We start from the raw sequence: 20,832 nt of genomic DNA, 5'->3' as shown, positions 1-20,832 counted from the left end.
GCTTTTCAGATTTCTATCAATCGTTAAATAATATATCATTATGTAACTTATAATTAAAATATTTTACATTTAAACATTCTATTGTCGAACATAAGGAGATGAAAGTTAATTCAGAATTGAGAATAAATCAACCAGTAGATATAATATTTTCCATGCCTGATAATGCTTTACATTTCGATTTCCTAAAAATTTTACGAATAAGCAAATCCTTCCATTTAATAACGTTTATTACCATTACGGTGATAATTGTAATTTTTCCGGCTATCATTCATAATACATTATTGATAATAGACAATTCGTAAAGTAACTTATCCAATAAGATCTCATTGAAAATAATTGAAAAATTCAATTACATTATAATAGTTTTTTTACAAAGTTCTATGGTTCACGTTACTTTATCATTATCTCACATTATTATCAATATATAGAGTTCTAATGCTTATTGCCTACTCGTTTTTCTTGCGGTAAGTAATTTCTTTCTACAATGTATATAACAAATTCTGATTAATCCAGATTTTTGCAATATTCCAGATTATCAATTAATTCGTAATAAGGTATTTTTAATGCAGATTACATCAAAAGTTTATGAATATACAACATAAAAAATGGATTTGAGCTTGCATTTACATACAAACAACAATATGTTTATATTTGCTTTTAATCTTTGAATAAAATTATTATTAATATAAGGAACATGTTTTATGATATACATGAAATTTCGAGAAAATATATTTGATAAAAGACTAAAATACTATTCTTACGTAAAAGTTTACGAAATACTTAATTAATAATTTATTACTTCAATGATTCATTTGTATAAAGAAAAAAATTTCATTAAATTTCAGAAAATTCTTAATAATCGAATAACTAGTCGACTAGATTTCACTAACGTTAATTTATAAATATTTGTAAATATACTAAAATCTATTATAATCTATTATTTTCAAATATATATTTGTAATAAATTATAATTATTTTCTATTTAATGTGAAAAATCAATATTTTAATAAAAACGGAATAATTTTTCTAAAAACCTCGGAATACCTAATACTAAATAATATAACTCTAAATTGCTTTAATTGTGTTCATGGTAGCTTTACTCTCTAGTATAGAAATAATAATTTTTTTTAATGCGGTATCTATGCGCATAATATATCGAAGAAAAATAAAGAAATAAGAAACTGTACAAAAGTAAAATTATAATTTACCGCACTTACTACTTTCTTATTGAATATTTGATATATACTCATATGTACGTATTTATGTATGTATATATATGTATATATATATATATATATATATATGATTGAATTAATATAAACTAGTATTCGGTAATTCAGTGATAATTGAAAATTTTTCGTGTAACCGCCTTTCAATGTTGCTATTGCATTTTCGTGTTTTTATTTTTACGCAGATGATGAAAGTAAAGCAACAGGGTCTCGTGGCAGACCTCATGCCCAATATCAGGCTGATGCAGAGTGTCGGACATTTTCTCTTTAATTACTACAGCGAAGGAAAGAAGTTTCCTCATAAGATTTATTGTGTCGTAAGTATTGCCTCGTATGTTGGCTTTCTTGTAACGAAAAATATCAACAGCTTCGTCACGTGAGTCGATGTCGTATGAGTCGATGATAGCAAATACATTAAATTAGCAGAGCATCGAAAGAGTATTTTAATAAAGATGATTTTCCCATGACTCGTAGGTGACGCTTCTTCTGATATTGGCGCAATACAGTTTAATGGGCGTAAACCTCATGATGGAAAGTGACGATGTAGATGACCTCACGGCCAATACAATCACAATGCTCTTCTTCGTTCATCCAGTTGTCAAAGTCATCTATTTCCCAATACGGAGTAAGATGTTCTATAAAACTTTAGCCATCTGGAATAATCCCAACAGTCATCCGCTTTTCGCCGAGAGCAACGCCCGCTATCATTCCCTCGCTATCACCAAGATGAGACGGCTGCTATTTTGCGTCGCAGCGGCGACTGTATTCTCAGTCATCTCCTGGACGGGTATTACCTTCATGGATGAGTCAGTAAAAAGGATCATTGACCCCGAGACCAATGAAACGACAATTACTCCAGTTAGTTTCGTCGTCATATCAGTCATTGTTAAATTACAATTTTGAAACACTTCTCTACTTTTACAAAAGCAGTATTATTGCAGGAAGACTCTAGGAATTTGTAAAAATAATTGCCCAAAAAGAATTAAAAATCATAAGATGCTCCGATAATTATCGATCAAGTTTCATTGACAGATCTATAATTCGATGAGACTTTCGGATAAACATTACCTCAATGCCATTACTCAAAGAGTATTATCATAATAAGTAAATTTCCTTAATAAATCGAGTTCGACCGCTTCTATTGTATCATTTTGACCATTAATGCGTAACTAAATCTACACATTCACCTCGTAATGTTTATAATAATAATGATACTAATGACAATGACGCGAGCTTGTTTATTCGACTTTGTATGTAAACCTAAGGCAGACGAGAGGCGAACTGAATATTTGGCCGATTTTCCTAATTTAGATTCCAAGACTGATGATACGTACGTTCTATCCGTGGAATGCAATGAGCGGCGCAGGTCACGTTTTCTCTCTCTTCTACCAGTTCTATTATCTAGCCATTGTAATGGCCATCTCAAACTCCCTCGATGTGCTCTTCTGCTCTTGGCTTCTCTTCGCCTGCGAGCAACTTCAGCATCTCAAAGCGATCATGAAACCACTTATGGAACTTAGTGCCACCCTCGATACCGTCGTACCAAACAGCGGTGAACTCTTCAAGGTATACACATCGATTCTTTATCTTTGTCATTATTTTGTTGTTGTTGTTGTTTTTTTTTTTTTTTTTTTTTTTTTTTTTTTTTTTTTTTTTTTTTAAATCAAACGCAATATAAAGTACCTTGTGCTTAATATTTTCTTACATAAGGATTTTTCCTTTTCACTACATTTCAAGCGAATTCTCTGAAAAATTCCATTTATGCGGATGCATAAATTATTTTTATATTTGAAAAATGTCGAATGTATAGTGTGCGGTATGAAATAAATGGTCTTACGTGGATAAAATTAACAACGTAAAAATTTGTTCAAATAAATTATAACCATTTGACAAGCTACTTTAGCGTGGCCTTAATTTTTATAAAATAAATTGTTGTTTTATGCTCCGCCGATTGGATTTCCAAATAAAATAGCATATATCGTGGCAAATCATTCGTAAAGTCAAATCATGAATAACGTATATATTTATTTATAATAGCGTAAGTATGGTCATAGAATTTGTAAAATGTTGAATAGAATGTAGAGATAGAATTGAAAGACGAATTATTATCAACGAATTCGTTCGATGTATGTTTTATTTGTTACCACAACATTAAATTAAACAATTTTGTAAAGGTGTTACAAGAAGATAATTAACAATCTCATAAATTCAATAATTTCTCACGAATGGCTTCTTTTAATTTTATAAATATCATGTTACTTTAATAGTATTTCTATGAATAGGCGTATAAAAGTTATTAGATTTGACGAACCGAAAAGACTTATAAAAACCATGAAACGAATACTCGACCACTTAAATGAAAAATCAATGTTTTTACGAACTTTAAAAAATTTCTTATTAATCCTTTTTTTTGTTTATATTTTATATTTGATAATATTTATTGGAATTTATCGAAGCATTCTTCTCAACAATTTTTATTATATTTTGTTTATAGATTTTTGCTTCTCTTACTCACTTACTCATTTCAATGGACTTTACAATGCTATCTATTTATAAAATACATTTATAAAATATATATTTATAAACTATTCTACATTCGATATATTGTTATTAAAATTCTTATACTAAGAAAATTCGTTAGCTTAGAATAGCTTTTGTTTTTTTTTTTTAAATTGACATTCATATTGTATAATAATTAGTAGTATTTTTTGTCCGTTTAAAGTCTTATAAACATAATAATCATCAGTTAGTCTAGTAAGAATACTTAACAATCAAAATATTATTTATCATTATAATACGAAATTTATTAAAGTCTCTTAAACAATCAAGCAAATCATCCAATCATCTATCAAATATTATATTATCTTTTCTAATTCAAACTAATTTCTAATTTAAACTGAAATTCTTTTATACTCCAAATGCATTTATAACGCCGAACGAATATATAACTAATTAAGCATTAGAAATATTTAGCAATCGAGCATGCAAAATTAAACGCATTACCAAATGAGATAACTAACAGCATAACGTACTTACTGCATTGTGCATCGTTCAACTAATCCCACTCGATAGCTTTAAATTTTCCGTATTCTATTCATTCAATATTTTCTCCTTCTTTTCATTCGCCACGCCAAAGATGTTTTTTTATACCCAATGTCACGCATTTACGCCAATGAATTGCCAATATTAAATATCGTATAAATTTACACGTAATAACGGTAACATACATATTAAATATTGCACCCCGTAAGTCATATCTTTTATCCCCATATCGCTCTTAAAGATAACATTGACTAGTTAGGATGGTACAGCACTTCGTTGCTGGCAGCTGATGGATCCTTATCTGCATTCAACTCGAGTCTTTTTCATTTGCAAAAATAGGCTGGCAGTGCCGATCATTTAAGGGACACCCAAGGGGTTCAGCCTAGTGGCAACGGCGACAACATCGTTGACGTTGATGTGCGTGGTATTTACAGCAATCGACAGGATTTTACAGCTACATTCAGGCCCACTGCCGGCACAACATTCAATGGGGGCGTTGGGCCGAATGGCTTGTCGAAAAAGCAAGAGATGCTCGTAAGAAGTGCCATTAAGTATTGGGTGGAAAGGCACAAGCACGTTGTCAGGTAAGAGAACTGTATTTTCTGTTTATTTTTCGCTCGATTCGTTCAATTTCCGCAGCGAAGCCACCTTATTGACATTGTTTCATTAATACAATGGCTGTAAGGCTCAACGCTCACAATATGACATTCCAATTTTTTAAAATATAAGTCATCAGGCTAATAATAGCAGCGATCAGATAATCTAAATAATTCCTTTAACATTGTAAAAATGATAAACAAATTACTTACCAAAGAATAGATCTTTATTATTAAATATATAATTTATTACAAAACTATTTAACTATAACATAATATTATATATTGTGAGCACGTGAGCGAGTAACATAAAATGGTCGATAGTAGTTGGATACTTAATACGTAAAATAATTTGCTATGTAAAGTTACGATGACGTTATTAAAGTAATAGTACAAACTTCCCAATGCAATTACAAATGACTATAGTTTTGGCATTCTTACAGGAACTGAGATTAATTCTGGTAGATATTACTCATAGTTATTGACTATATCAATTTAATGCTATATGTATTTATCTATTTTTCATATCTGATGTAATAATAGTTAATCGCCCCTTATAAAAGACGTGAAAGTCACAACGTAATGAGAAAAAGCGTGTAGAATAAAATTTATTGAAATGAAAAATCTATCTATATTTTATAAACAAAGCAAGAATTTTTTTTATTCATACTGTCGCAATAATACTAGTACACCTTTTTCTACATTAATATTAAGACTTTATAAATCTATTCGCTTCTTAAATTACAATAGATTACGAGAATAACGCGGCAGTAAAGCTTTAATATCCCAAGATATGATCTAACTTTTCAAGTATATAAATAAAAATGATGTATCACGCATTAATAAAATAATAATTTTATGTATAAACAAAAATATTTGTAAAGTATGATAATTATATTATGATAAGGAAGCTGATAGTTAAGTGTCTAGTAATTATTTAGTTTAAAAAAAGATTATTAGTTTAAAAAACATCATAATAAAATAATGAAATTTTATAAAAAAAAAAAAAAAATACAAAGAAAATTATATACTTAAAAATGTCTACCTAATTTAAACGTATTTATAATTTCATATTCATGTAGATAACAAATCAAACTTTAAACTGCAATTTCACTAACTAATGAAGATTATCAAATTGCATAAATAAATTTATGATATTCTGATGAAAATGTAAGGTAAATTATAAAAAGAAAATATGACAAATTGAACAAATTTTGATTAAAATGTAAAATTAACATATCCGCTTTGGCCTACATATAAAAACTAATTTGCAATTTCGTATAAAATTATTATGAACTAATAATATATTAGAATGTGATTTAATCAAGATGATTTTAATAATTTATACAGAGTAAAGTACAATTGTAGTAGGTAAATTTTTGTGAATCTAATAGAGACTTTTTAGTTCGAAAGACAATAAATTAACGTATTGTCTTTGTGATGAAAAAGTGTTTTTTTTTTTTTTTAACGAATTTATAATAAATCTAATTTAACTACTTTTTATCTAAATAATTTTTCAATTAATCAATAAAATTATTTAATGTTTATCCTAAATAACGAATTGATACTGAATCATTAATATCTCCGAATTATTTGGCAATTGAAACGTTTTTTACATAGTAATTTTTAATGGTAATGATATATTGGTAAATTATATTTGCAAATACTCTTTCTATCCATCTTACTTCCAAGCAAATTCAAATTCCTCAATCATTCTGCTAACAATTGTCTAGACTGGTAACACTCAATTCACGATTATAATTCTTATTGATATATTATATCCTGGATAAGAATGAAGAGTTATGGAAATTATCCTAATATCCTTAATTTCTTTGATAATATTCCTGAGCTTTTTGTCAATATTAAAACTACAATCAATAGTTTTCAGATGTTTAAATTCTAAACGTTGTTACAAATTTAATACTTAGTCCGGAAAATCATAAAATGCTTATAAACTGTATTAAAAAAATTGTATGTAATATTTATTATTCTTATCATTTGTGTTAATTAAAAAGATTAATGAAATAACATAAGAGGCAGAGATTTTAAATACAAAGAAAAATCTAAAAAAAAATTTCTTATTCACAAAATATTTTAACATTTCTTGCTGTACGTCACATCAAATATTAATATTTATCCCAAACAATTATTTATATTACAAATATACAACAAAGTCTTAAAAATTTTTCTAATTATATTTTTGAATGATAAAATAAGAAATACCTTATAAAAGACTATAAAGAATCAAAATTGTAAAAAGTTATACAAGATTATTCACAATTTTACTTTAAAGTTTTCCTCAATGTAGGCATACAAGTATAAATTTTACCCATTTAGAGTGAAAAATAGAGCATAAAAATATGTAAATCGTGTTAGGTCCATGAGTATATTTAAATAATTATGTTATTTTTTTTAAAAAACTTAATTAAAAAAAAAAAAAGAGTTATACTTGAAAATTAAACAAAAGTTGACAACGAAACTATTGAAAATACTTTATTATTATTCAAATGATTTATATACAATTTAATGTATTTCATTAAGTTTATTTATCATTTCTTTTATAAATATAAATTGATACGAGTTTATTTAATGAATGGAAATCATAAAGTATGCATAGTTTTAAATTAGTTTTAAGATAGAATTAGATGAGATAAAAAATTAGTTTGTTGATAAGTCAAAAAGTAAGAATACTCAATTACAACGATAAATCTATGTATTATAAATATAAATAAATTACTAACGCGATCTAATTTTTAACATAAATTATTCTTGAGTAAGCAATGTGATATTCTTAGTCTTCTAAGAAACGCATTGGTGCCAAGTAAATTGAAACTGAAATATATAAGTATGATTTCAAATTAATATCAATGAATAAAAAGAGATAATTCATCATATAATAAATATGAATTCTAGTGAATTTCATTATTTCCATAAAGAGATGAATAAATAAAGTTGCAAAACACAGTTTCACAGCACAAATACATTTATGAATCTTTAATTAGTTTTATATACTGTTGAGATTGCCCAATAAAAGTAAATATTCATTTATATTTATGTAAATGTAAATCTTTATGCTCGAATAATATCAATATAATGGAGAAAAGCACGGTAAATGTCAGAAAATATAATGAAAGATCGAAAATCATAATAGATACTCTAATAAAAATGTTAAAAATATAAAAATCTTAGAACAATGCACATAAATAATATCAATAATTAATATAAAATACAAACATTAATATCTTAAATAGCAATTAAAAAATTATACTAATTAAGCAAATATATGTATATGAATATCAATTAAAACATTTCTAATATAATTATTTAGTGTTTGTCCTTTTGCCTAAATATAAAGCATAATCGGTTGAAATAATAAGAAAACTAGGTTTGTCTTGTCTAAAATAGTAATAATGTAGTATGAAATAAACTGATGTAGAAAAATATGTATGAAAACGAGAACATTTGAGAAATTTTCTAAAGCAACTAAAAATGTGCATTGAATTGAATTGAACTAAGTATATTTGTTTTAGTATAAAAAAATATGGAATAAAATTTTAAAGAGAATAAAAATGAAAATGAAAAGATAATTAATAATAAATTTAATTACAAACGTGTACTATATAAACAAAATTTATTGAAGTATATTTAATTTATTTTAATTTTTTCATTAATAAAGTATTAATTTGATTAATTATTTAATTGATAATTGATGTTTTAATTTCTTTAATTTATAATTCAATGTATTAATGAAGCAGATATGTATATTTGAATATGGAGACAAAAAGGCAAAAAATATATCAGTAAAAGTTATTAGAAGTTTTAATAATTTGAAATACTAATTGAACTGACATTTAAATAATTATCCAAGAGTTTGAAATTTTATAAAATTTTTAACTTATAAAATAACGAGGGAAAATACACCTATTTTTTTAGAATGTAATTTTTTATATTTTAACTCGATTTTCATTTATCTTAACTTCAGATATGTGTTCGCTTAAATTATACATGTAAATTTAATTAAAAACTAAATGAAATAACATAAATAATATAAAAGTATGTTGTCGTCCGTATGATTTTAGGGCAAATAATTATATAAATTTTAAGTTATAAGAAAGAAGATTAAGATTTAAGACATGTCAAAACATTTTCCATTAATTTAATAATAATACAATGTATGCATAGGCGCGCGCGCACACGCACATAATATATTCTGCCACATGAGTCTATAATATATTTTAAACTATAATGTACAAATTATACATTTCCTACACACGCACACGCGCATACGTGCCCAAACATACCTGTACATATAATAATATATTATGCAAATAAAAAATTCTGTCTTTTAACGAAAAGGTAAGGAAAATTTAGTTCATTTATATTTTTAGTAAAAAAATACATATATACAGTCTGATCTTGAATGATATTAATGACTTTGAGCTTGGAAGATACTATAGTTATAAAAAAATAGGCTGAGGTTACGTTACGTTGCTTTTCACAATGAATGATTGATGTCATTATAATCTCATGGGTCCTCGCAATATCGATAGATAGTATGTTGAAGGACACTAGCTATCTGTTCAACTTTAGTACTAAGTAAATTTTCAACCATCAAATACTTTTTAAACGTCTACTACAAAGTTGCTCCGTATTATACTTTACAATTGTTATAATTACAAATAGCAAGCCTTTTTGTAACGATAAGGTCATGTAATTTCACATTGACTTTAACAAAGTATGTAATGAATAGTTTAATAAAAATTGTTATATATTATGAAGGCCAAGTTAAAGGGAAATTTTAGAAGTGATGAAAGTGATATTATTCTGTCAATAATTACAATATTAAACAACAGCTATTAAAGCATATTATTAGGTTTTTATATATAATAAAAGTTTGTTATTTATGTTATTTTTTTAAATATTCGTATTAACAAGTCACTTAAGACTTTCGAATTTGAGAGGTAATCAGATTAGTAAGCAATGAAGAATAAATTTTCAGCTGCGGGCAGTCTGGATAAAGCATGTCCGTTACTACTTCCTGGATACGAACTTTCAAATCTTTTTAAAATCATTTATAATTATTCCAGTGCAAAAGCTGTAAGATATAATGTAATTTTTTCAAATAAATTATTACGGCTAAATATACGACTAAGGGACGACGTTAATATTTCAATTAAGATTGTTACTATTACTATTTTCATTGTAATTATTGAAATAGGAAATTCTGTTAGATGGAAGAAAGTAGTTGTTTTTAAAGTATGAAAGATTAGAGAATGATTTATAAAATGTTAATTAAAAGCAACAATTTTATAAGTGAAAGTATAATAATTTTTTTTTATATCTTATTAAGAAAAGAGATTTACACGACATATTTTTCACTTATCCCAATTAATATTATACGTGATATGCGTACAAATACTTGGATAAATAGTTTATTATCAATATCATATTGTGTAAAGTATAATCGGAAATTCTATTATCAATATATTAGCGCAGCTGCGGTATAATATTGCATTTTGATATTACTTGCGGCAATGTAGAATTCTCTCGTTCTGTCTCTCAGCTCTCCGGCAACTGCACAATTTATACGTCCTGACAGCTTTTCATTTAAAAATGAATTATCGTGTCCGCTAAGAGAGACGAGAAGAGAGCGCATATACTCGAAAGGGCCACTTTAGTAGAAAATAAAGCCACTCTCTTCAAGATAATAGTCATATGTAAATCGATCGTACGGGTAAAGAATTTATAGATAGCATGCGAGAGTTTATTGTCGAAAATATAAACCATAAACCATGGAGCTTTGAGTTAATGCAAGTATCGCTATAAGTAGATAAGGAATTATAGCTACTACGGATCATATTCTGAATTTCTCTATCAAAATTATTTTCATTCTCGGTATGAACAATACTTCGTATAACATTCTCGTTTATCAATCGGTTTTTTTTTTTTTTTTTTAATGATTTTATGATGATACGTAGATTACGGCAATGCGTAGACAGGAATAATAAGTATATTAAATAGACCTAAATTATAATTTAAATACTTATACGACGGTTAATTTACTTACACTTACACATCCAAAATACTTGATTGAATATGTAGATTGAATTATTGAAATGGAATAGAAAATTGTATAACAATCAAATATTTCATTCTAAATATGTGAATTGCAAATAAAAGCAAATAATCCAATAATAATTATTGATTTTTTTATACAATTTCTGTCGCGTTGTTGTTTATAATATTTATAGATATCTCTTCAATAATAAGTTCTAGAAAATAATTATAACATAGAAGTTATTACAAATAATAGCGAAAAGAATTATTTAATACAAATATTGATCTTAAGAATAGTAATAATAAAGATAATTGCTGAGTTATTAGTACAAACAAAAATACATATAAATGAAATTTAATTATTTTTGAAAATGTTACAATGAAGCCTATGTAATTAAATAAAATTATACTTAATTTAAAAAAAAAAAAAATTTCAATATATTTTTTTTTATATTTAAACATTTTTTTTCGTATTATAAACATAGATATACGTGACATTAGAAAATCATTATGTATTCACATAATGACAATACTGTTAAAGTTAAAATTGTTTATAAAATATCATAAAACAATGCGAATTGAAAATTAAATAAGCATTTATAATAAAATCCATCTAGGAATTATGCAAAAATAGGTATAATAATTGTATAAATTTTGGAAAAGCTTATTATACAATAATAGTTTCAGATACAAGAATTTTATAAAAAATAAATACTTTTTAATTATTATAAGAAAATAATTATACAATATCTAATTTTTACGATATCTGAAACTTCATATGGCTTTTAAATGTCAAATATTACCTAATTATGAGACTATAGTCAAATTATTGTTATAATTATAATTCAAATTAATGTTTTAATGTATTATAATTTACATACGTTATACTTGATGTTTTTTTTTTTTTTTTTTTATTCAAAATTCTACTTCTATATGTTCTCTCACGGTAAAACAGAAAGGTTTAATAGCCTATTGTTACTTTATTATATGAAATATTTGATATTTAAATACACTAAGATAAGAAATACTTTATATTAATAATGGAAGATTTTACATATTAATTGTTATATTAGTAAAAAATATAAGAAATACTATTTTATCTTTAAATTATTGAAAAATGATAAAATCCAATTTTTTTTTTTTTTGGTAATAAATTATATTTTAATTGATTTATAATTTATCACAATTTTTAAAGAAAATTTATTATAAATAGTTATTATAAATCTTTGTAAAATTAATATACGTATATATATGTATAAATACTGAGATTTTAAAAACATATTTAAACGTTGTATATTCGATGCGTTTAGTACAAATAATCTGTCGCAGAGTAATTTTAATAAAAAAATCACTATATTATCTTAATTTTGAAAATTTTAACTCCCTTGTAGCCTATAACTTCATTAAAATATTTCATAATATTTAAGCATTAAAGCAAGTATTTCAAGAATAATCATAATTATCTACCTGCTAACGTATTTAAATCATATTTTCATTATGCTTGAAGATAGTATTAGTACTGAGTAATTGTGACCGCACTTAATGTTTTAAATTAAATTCCACTAGTGTATGTAGAAGTTCATTTAGAAAAATACAATTAATTTCATGTATACAACTTGAAAATAAGTGTTAAACTTTTTAGTATTTAGGTTTCTGTAATATAGTTGAAGCATCGATTATTGTAATGCATTATCTGGCAGATTTTAGGTCAGGATACAGTTCATTGCTCGGAAATTAGTTAGAAATCTTAAATTAAAATTGAAATCAGTAAGAATTTTATTATTATCAGTTAAGTACATTAATAATTATTAATAAGCATTTCCATTACCATGTGAATAATTTTAAATACACATGAATTTTCAACTTTTTTTTGTTCGAAATTCGTATACATGCCATTAAATAATATACATTTTTATACAACCCAATATGTAAAAGGTAAATGGTTTGCATAAATTATAAAGAATTTTAATATTTAAACAGGATTGCAAAATTTTACTTTTAATATAAATGGCCGCTTTTATAATAAATTATTTTATACTACTTAAAAGAAATAATCTACACACACGCACGCACGCGCACACACACGCACGCACACTTATTCTTATTGTATAAGATAATTTATTTTTAATAAATTATAACATTATTCAAACTAAAGAACTAAAATAATGTAAAGTAATGGCTGTTGTTATAGAAATTCTTATACCATACTTGGCAATACGTCGGTTTTCATATTCGCATTATCTTGCTGAATGGAAAATACTAGTAATAATATGTCTTATAAATTATTACTAATTTGCATGTTTCTTTATGTAGGATATTACAATTATTCTCTTAATTATAGCTACTATATAAAATTCAATATATAGAATGGAATAATATATATATATATATATATATATATATATATATATATATATTCAGATGAATTTTCCGACCGACTGTTTATGAATCATCTAACAATAATTACGTATTAATAAATTATGCGTAAAGTTCTTTCCTTGAAGCGAAAACACTTCTTATCGCAACGATAATTCGTATTCGGTACTCGGCTTTCTACACGTCAAATTCATCAAAGAAGAAAAACTTACGTAGTACATCAATTCAATTAGCGTCAACGTGCTAATTATCAAGCAATTATCAATTTTATCCTAACGAAGAGTTGTATTCAGCTGGGCTTCGGCGGATGTTTGCCGCGATTCCGTAATAATGAAAATTAATGGCAACTGAGTGGCATATTGTCCCTGTAGCCGCGAAGATGTCTAAACTCGTAAAGTATTCATTGTCGCGATATTGACCGCAAAGGGGAGCGTAGAAATCGACAGGTGCGATGCGTTTTCTCTCCAACCAACAGCAACTGGTGTGCGTGAGTCACGTCTTTTTATGCACCAGCCCCTTCCCCACGGCCAGCCTCGACCCTCGATCGTTCAAATATTCACGTGACTCTAGATAGGCTATAGACACGCTGCGTACGTGATAGTAGGGATTCAGGAGTTACGACGGGATGGGGTTGGGGTTTGGCGGTTTAAGGGGAGTGACCGGGGAGGGGGTAGAGTGCACGTATCGCGATCCCAAGTACGAACGATCTTAGAAACGATGCAGAAGAGATAGAAGGAAAAAAAGGGAGAAACAGCCCTCTGGCTGCTAATGGTATTAGCATGCGCGTTCGGACTTTTTTTTTACCATTCTAGTCCATGGCCAATAAGTGTAGAGATAGCTGCATCCTTTACTACTTCTTGCGCTTGACATAGACAAAACTTTAACTAGAGCAGGGATATTGTTTTTTTTTGTGTATTAACCAACTAGCGAACTATTATTAATCGCCAAGGATTTCTAATTGGTTATAGTATAGTTTTTACTCAATAAGCAAGTATCAGCTATAATTATAGAACATTCATCTGTTCAAATTTTACAATAAATATTTATACAATAATGACGTAATGATAAAACTTCTTTATATATATATATATATATATATATATATATATATATAGCTTCTTTGTAGAGCAATTAATCTTTCTCTAGTTGCATCTTACAGCGACTAGTCTCTCATTTTACTACGAAAGATTACATTTTAACGCCAATATCCAGTGATATGGTATTATCGTAATTTTTATAGTTATTATAATAGTATTAAGAAGGATATTCAAAATTTTATGTTAAAGCTGCAAGAGGATACTCGTTATTAAATACACATTTTTCTTTTATATGATTAATACACTTCCATTTTCTGTATATCCTTATAAAAAATTTATTTCACATATAAACTACAAATACCTTTTAATAACTATAGGTATGCATTATCCTATAGTAGAATCATCAATATTCAACTACCGATGTATACATTCGTATTATTTCCGCTTATTTTCTTTTAATTTTTCGTATCTACTTTTGTAATTATGATTTCTGTAATCAATAGCCGAATGGCAGTGTGAATAAATCTCAGAACTCTATTTATTTTATGGCAGGCGTTCATGAATAATTACATTTTTTTAACTGCATTCCCTCAAAACGTGTAGAGAGGCTTGGTTGATGTACACGAAGCTGTGCATCGAGCTTAGTGGTCTGGCAAGGATTTCCATTAAGTAGTCCTTGCAATTTCTGGTCCTGAGTTTTTTGCGGGCTACTCCATCCCGAAAGTTTTAGAACCACTTTTTACATTCGCTATATAACGCAGCGTTTCTTTTTTCTTTTTTTTTTTACCTTCTTTTTTGTTCAAGCTAATACAGTATTTTCCAAACTGTGAACGCATTTTTCTAGTTACGATGAAAAATGAAAGCAATGTCTGAGAATGTATTTCTTCATAAATTTAACTTACTGTCATTCATAGGGATTATTTTATTAATACTATTAAATAAAGTACTTTATATTATATTCTAAAGATTAATCTTAAAACTGTTTAAGGAGCGTCATTTTAAATTAAACTCGTGCCAGAGTGGGTAGAATGTTTTAATCTAGAATTTATTTAAACACTTAATAAATTATGTTCAAGTACTAAGTAGAGGTGAAAGAATGTCATATAAAGTAGTAATTCATAGTTTAACCTTTCACAAACAATGCTTTCATCATATATTTTTCTTCAACTAACCTGGATTATTCTGGTAAGTCTTTCGTATTACTTTGGACTAAATTATTCTAGCACCATGATCGATTATTACAAACCACTCGGTTGCATGGGCAATAAAAAATCTATCCTCCAGAAATTTAAATGCATAATTATATCGTCACAACGATATTTTATTAAATTATATTACAAAAGAAAATGAATAAATGATTTTATATTACATTGCAAAAATTAATAATCAATTAGACATTTACAATCAGAGGTGTAGAAAAATTCAATGAAAATTTTACTTTTTACGTAATTTAAGATAAATGATTATGTATTTTATTCATTAATTACTCCCGAGATACGAAAAGTAATTGTGCAAGTAATATTTATGAATAATAATAGAATTAAGTGGTTGTTGAAGATCATACAACGATCGGAATGTCTTTGACAATATTTAATTTAAGATTTCAGGTTGTTTTTTTCTTCACATTTCTTAAGAACAACCCAGAAATTTAATAATTTATAGAAATAGAATAAATCATCTTACGCTTTGATTTTATAAATTTTTTTTTTAAGATTTTTTTTATGTTATATTTAAACGTCAACTAATATTTCTATTATATTTTAAGTTAAAACATTGATTAATACTTTACTGATTATTACTTCTGCATTCTAGTACAGAATTTACATTAAATATTTTATTAAATATTTAAATTTATACTAATTTTATTTTCATACTGCATACATTTACATAAAAGAACAATATAAATAAATATTTCAATGAGAAAAAGAAAATGTCAATATATATGCATACATTACAAAAAAAATGTAATATTTAAACGTGGACTACATTTAAAAAAATATATATTTCTCATCAAATTCTTCTATGATTTGTTTTATTTTAAATATAACTAATTATGGTGTGTAATGTTAGTTACAAAAAAAGTGAAGTAAATTCTCTGGATAGTAACAATTAAAACACACAGTGTTATCTTCCTTATCAAGATTTATGATTCATTACAAATAAGTTGGATTTTGTGTGATGACGACAGCTACAAATTATGATGTTTTAAGTAATATAGAATGTTTGTATTTTATGAAAAATTGACGCTTCGTAATGAAAAGTATTTATGAAAATTTCTTTTACATGTTTAAGAGATCAAAACTTTTTTCCAGATAATGTATTTTAATAATCTCATTTACAATAATACCACGAATATATCTCCTTTCACTCGATAAAAAAAGAAAATTGTAGCCAAATAAATAAGAAGACAGAATAATTTATCTAATTTTTACAATAAATTAAGCAATGTGATAATTTCGTCCTTTAAATATTTATTAGTCGAATGATTGAAAAAATTTTCATTTGACATTTAATGATTGTAATTCATTAGAATATCATAAATATATTAGACTATACTAATATAGAGTCCTATTACAAAACATAACACTCTCTTATATAAATAGAATGACACTGAATTTCCCACTTTCACCATTAAAGTCCAATTTCACCATTGAATCCGAATAAGCTCACATCTACTTATTTCTCTATATATTTCTCAGCGTTATAATATGTCTCATGCTGCCATCTGTCTTACAAATGATAATTTTTATATTGATTGCCATTATTATTATTCATCAATGTTTAATCTCGCATTTCGATGCTTGACTATTAGCATAAATAATACGACGTATCGTGTTTGTAATTAACTGATAATTACATAGGTATTACTTAAATTTTATTGGATGTTCGTTAATGCTTTAATATTGCTACGGTAATAATTATTAATGTCCTATCAACGTGTACTATATGATACAATAATCACTTTTATGACATAAATTATAATTTATGTGTTTATCTAAGTGTATAAAAATGTATAATAGCAAAATGAATGCTAATGACTTTATTTTCTATAAGAAAATAATTTATATATTCTGTATCTTAGGCTTAATTAAATGCACGTGACGACGTTTTTAAAGTCTATTCGTAAAACCAAATAGAAATATAATGTGAAATAAATCGCTAATATTCTTAATGTAACGGTGAAATGTTTCATTTGCAATATTAATAATAATATTAATGTATTGAAATATACTTTTAATTTGGCATTTTGCTAATTGCTTAGAACAATTAACGCATAATTATTTATAAAAAAGATTTCCTTAATAATCCCAAGACTATTATTATTAATCAATATTTCAATAAATAATCTCGATAATCGGTCTTTTATATAATAAAGTAATTGTATATTAAAAAGAATTTAGAATGAAAGAGTGAGTGCAGGAAGGGACAATTAAAATATTATTTTACCTTATTTGAAAATAATTATAATATTAATTTGTATAAAGATCAATAAATAGATCTTATTAATTAAGTATTTAATAGAAAATAAATGAATTAACTAATATGTCACGTTGCTTATAAAAATCAATGTGTGCTTTTGTGTATGAGCGCGCGCGCGTGTTTGTGTTTGTGTTTGTGTTCGTCCATTTATATATGTGTATATATACACATGTATATGTTTTCTTTGTGTACGTGCGTGCGTGCGTGTTTGTGTGCCTCCATTTATATATATATATATATATATATATATATATATATATATATAAATAAGCATGTATATGAGTGTTTCGTATAGATGTGTGCGCGCGCGCGTGTGTGTGTATGTATGTGACTTTGTTACTATATGTGGGAATATTTTAGACTGGTGACTTCAATTGGTGACGCTTATGGTATTGCCTTATTGTTACACATGTTGGCAACGACTATTACTTTGACATTGCTAGCTTACCAAGCAACAAAAGTACGTAAATAACAATTCCATGTGTTCATAATTATAAATAAGCAATGAAACATCAAATGAAGCTCATAAACTCGAATGCGTATACAACTTTCAGGTTAATGGAGTTAACGTTTATGCGGCAACGGTAGTCGGTTATTTGTTATACACATTAGGACAAGTATTCCTGTTCTGTATCTTTGGAAATCGGCTTATCGAAGAGGTATAAACAAACTATGAACAATATATGCTATATGTTGAAAGATTCTTTTCTTTACTTCGTGAAAATAGAAAAATTCTATTAATTTATATAAAATAGAGTTCGTCCGTTATGGAAGCTGCATATTCATGTCATTGGTACGATGGATCTGAGGAGGCTAAGACGTTCGTACAAATTGTCTGTCAGCAGTGTCAAAAAGCCATGTCAATATCGGGAGCAAAGTTCTTTACTGTATCCCTCGATCTCTTTGCTTCGGTAAGAAAACTCAACTTCATTTTGTATATTACAGTATGAATAATTGTTGAAAAAAAAAAAAAAAAAAATCATTTAAGTCCTACTTTTTTACTAACTCCGAAATTAAAATTACTCGGAAAGATACTTTAAGTTTTAGTATTCGTTCACTAACTAAAATAGTAGCTTTTTGTCGATATTTAAGATCACCGACAGTTAGTAAATATTGTAAATTTGGACCACATCGTTACGAAAAGTTTAGCAAATTTCAAAACTTTTATTAAATTTCACTGAATAATTGATAAAATTCGTAAAACTAGTTATTAGTTATGCTAGAATTTACAATCTATGTGAATTTTATTATAAAAATATATATGTTTGAAAATATTACTTTACTATATTATCTTATATAGCAATTTTATTATTTGAATTAGACTAATCGTCGATAATCTCACCTTAACTAACGATAGTTTATTATTATTAAATATTATTAATACTTCTTGTCAATTGTGTTTTTGTAATGGAACGAAATAACTGGAATTGAAAAGTTCTTTGTATATATTAAATAAAATATTATAGAGTCAACATGTAGAGTTGAGGTTTTAATAACTTTGGCAATATTCACTTATTATAAAATAATAATATTATTAGTATATTGCTACTGTTGTTTAGTATTTATTCCTATAATTATTATGCATTTAATACACTATTACATAAGCTTATATTTATTAGACTTTAGTAAGCTTATAAAGTATGGACGATTTGTATTCTCTATTAATTTTGTATATAATGATGATTATATAATTTTATTTTCATACTATTTTACCAAATATTATTTTCTATAAGCCGTGAATTTTTTTATTAAATTAAAAACTATGTAATCGCTATTTAAAATTTCTTTACAATAAAATATTTTTAAATGAATTTTTAAATAATAACATCTATGAAGCTATTGTACTTCATTTAAATTCTTTATGTAAAACTCTATTAATTCCATATTTCCATTCGATATAATTATTTTCATTGTAAAAAGGATATTGGAGATTTTTGGAATTAAATTATATGATAAAATAATGATAAAGGTGAAAGGGAAAAAAACAAAGAATAGCAAGTTATTGAAAAAATCAGTAAGAAACGCATATTTTTGTGACAGTTTAACTGTAGAGAGAAGATTTTCTCCCATTCTTCAAATATATCGTACCATTATAAAATAATGTAATTATTACGATAATGTAATTATATTTTACGGCAAAAATTCGTGATAAATGAAATAAATACGGCAAAGTATATGTAATATGTACACATGCGCGAGGAAAGATTTGCGCATGTTAAACTAATGATATTAACTCGTACAGGTTCTCGGAGCAGTTGTAACGTACTTCATGGTATTGGTGCAACTGAAATAAATCGTGAGTCGGCTGTATTTGGAATATCAGCTTTGCAATTCGCAGTGAGCCGCTTTCATCAAAAACGCAAACTTTCTACGTAAACTTTTGGGAAAAGCCCTTATAGTTCATCAGACGAAAGTTAAATCTCAACTTCATTATTCGAAGATTGCGTATCTTCTAGAATGGCCACTCCACCACTACTTTATTATTTTGTATCGTTCGCTTCAGTTTTTTCAGCGAGTTTCAACATACATCAATGCAATTTGGTACAAACACGTCTAAGTGGGTATATAACTAAATTTACTAAATTATCAAACATATAATTTATTTCAAGTTATATAGCACAATATGATGATAAAAGTTCCTCGTTTATTAATTTTGTATAGCTTTAATTCTTTCCAAGATCTTACCGTCATTACTTATTCCATATTATGTGAATAATTTATATATAATAATATAAAAACAAAAAAAAAATCTCATTAACTATTTGCACATCTTTAAGTTTATTTTTATTATACACGTAACAATTGTAAAAGTCATATGGAAAACTAGAGGGGAAAATAATACGCTAAACATAATTAGATACTTAATCGTATATTATTAGATTGCTTTATTGCTATATCAATGCTATATTATTTTTACATGATTTACGAATATTATTTATTGACGATTTATCACAAAAGGAAACAATTAAAATGATACTTTCAAAAGTTCAATATTCAAATTGAAGTTTAATTAAA

At 26.2% G+C, this 20,832-nt stretch overlaps 1 protein-coding gene across 1 annotated transcript; it reads left to right on the top strand.

Moving 5' to 3' along the window:
- Nucleotides 1-1,417: 1,417 nt before the first annotated feature.
- Nucleotides 1,418-20,110, top strand: Orco (odorant receptor co-receptor). Its single transcript, NM_001305466.1, is given in 8 exon segments — nt 1,418-1,546; nt 1,704-2,087; nt 2,541-2,795; nt 4,611-4,855; nt 18,178-18,277; nt 18,372-18,476; nt 18,573-18,728; nt 20,060-20,110. Coding segments are annotated over 8 exon segments (1,425 nt in total).
- The last annotated feature ends 722 nt before the right edge of the window (nt 20,111-20,832 follow it).

The sequence above is a fragment of the Ceratosolen solmsi genome, unplaced genomic scaffold (assembly GCF_000503995.2).
Source record: "Ceratosolen solmsi marchali unplaced genomic scaffold, CerSol_1.0 scaffold41, whole genome shotgun sequence".
Taxonomy (NCBI): Eukaryota; Metazoa; Arthropoda; class Insecta; order Hymenoptera; family Agaonidae; genus Ceratosolen; species Ceratosolen solmsi.
The sequence above is the reverse complement of the archived record's forward strand: the minus strand, read 5'-3'. Positions and strand labels throughout refer to the sequence as shown.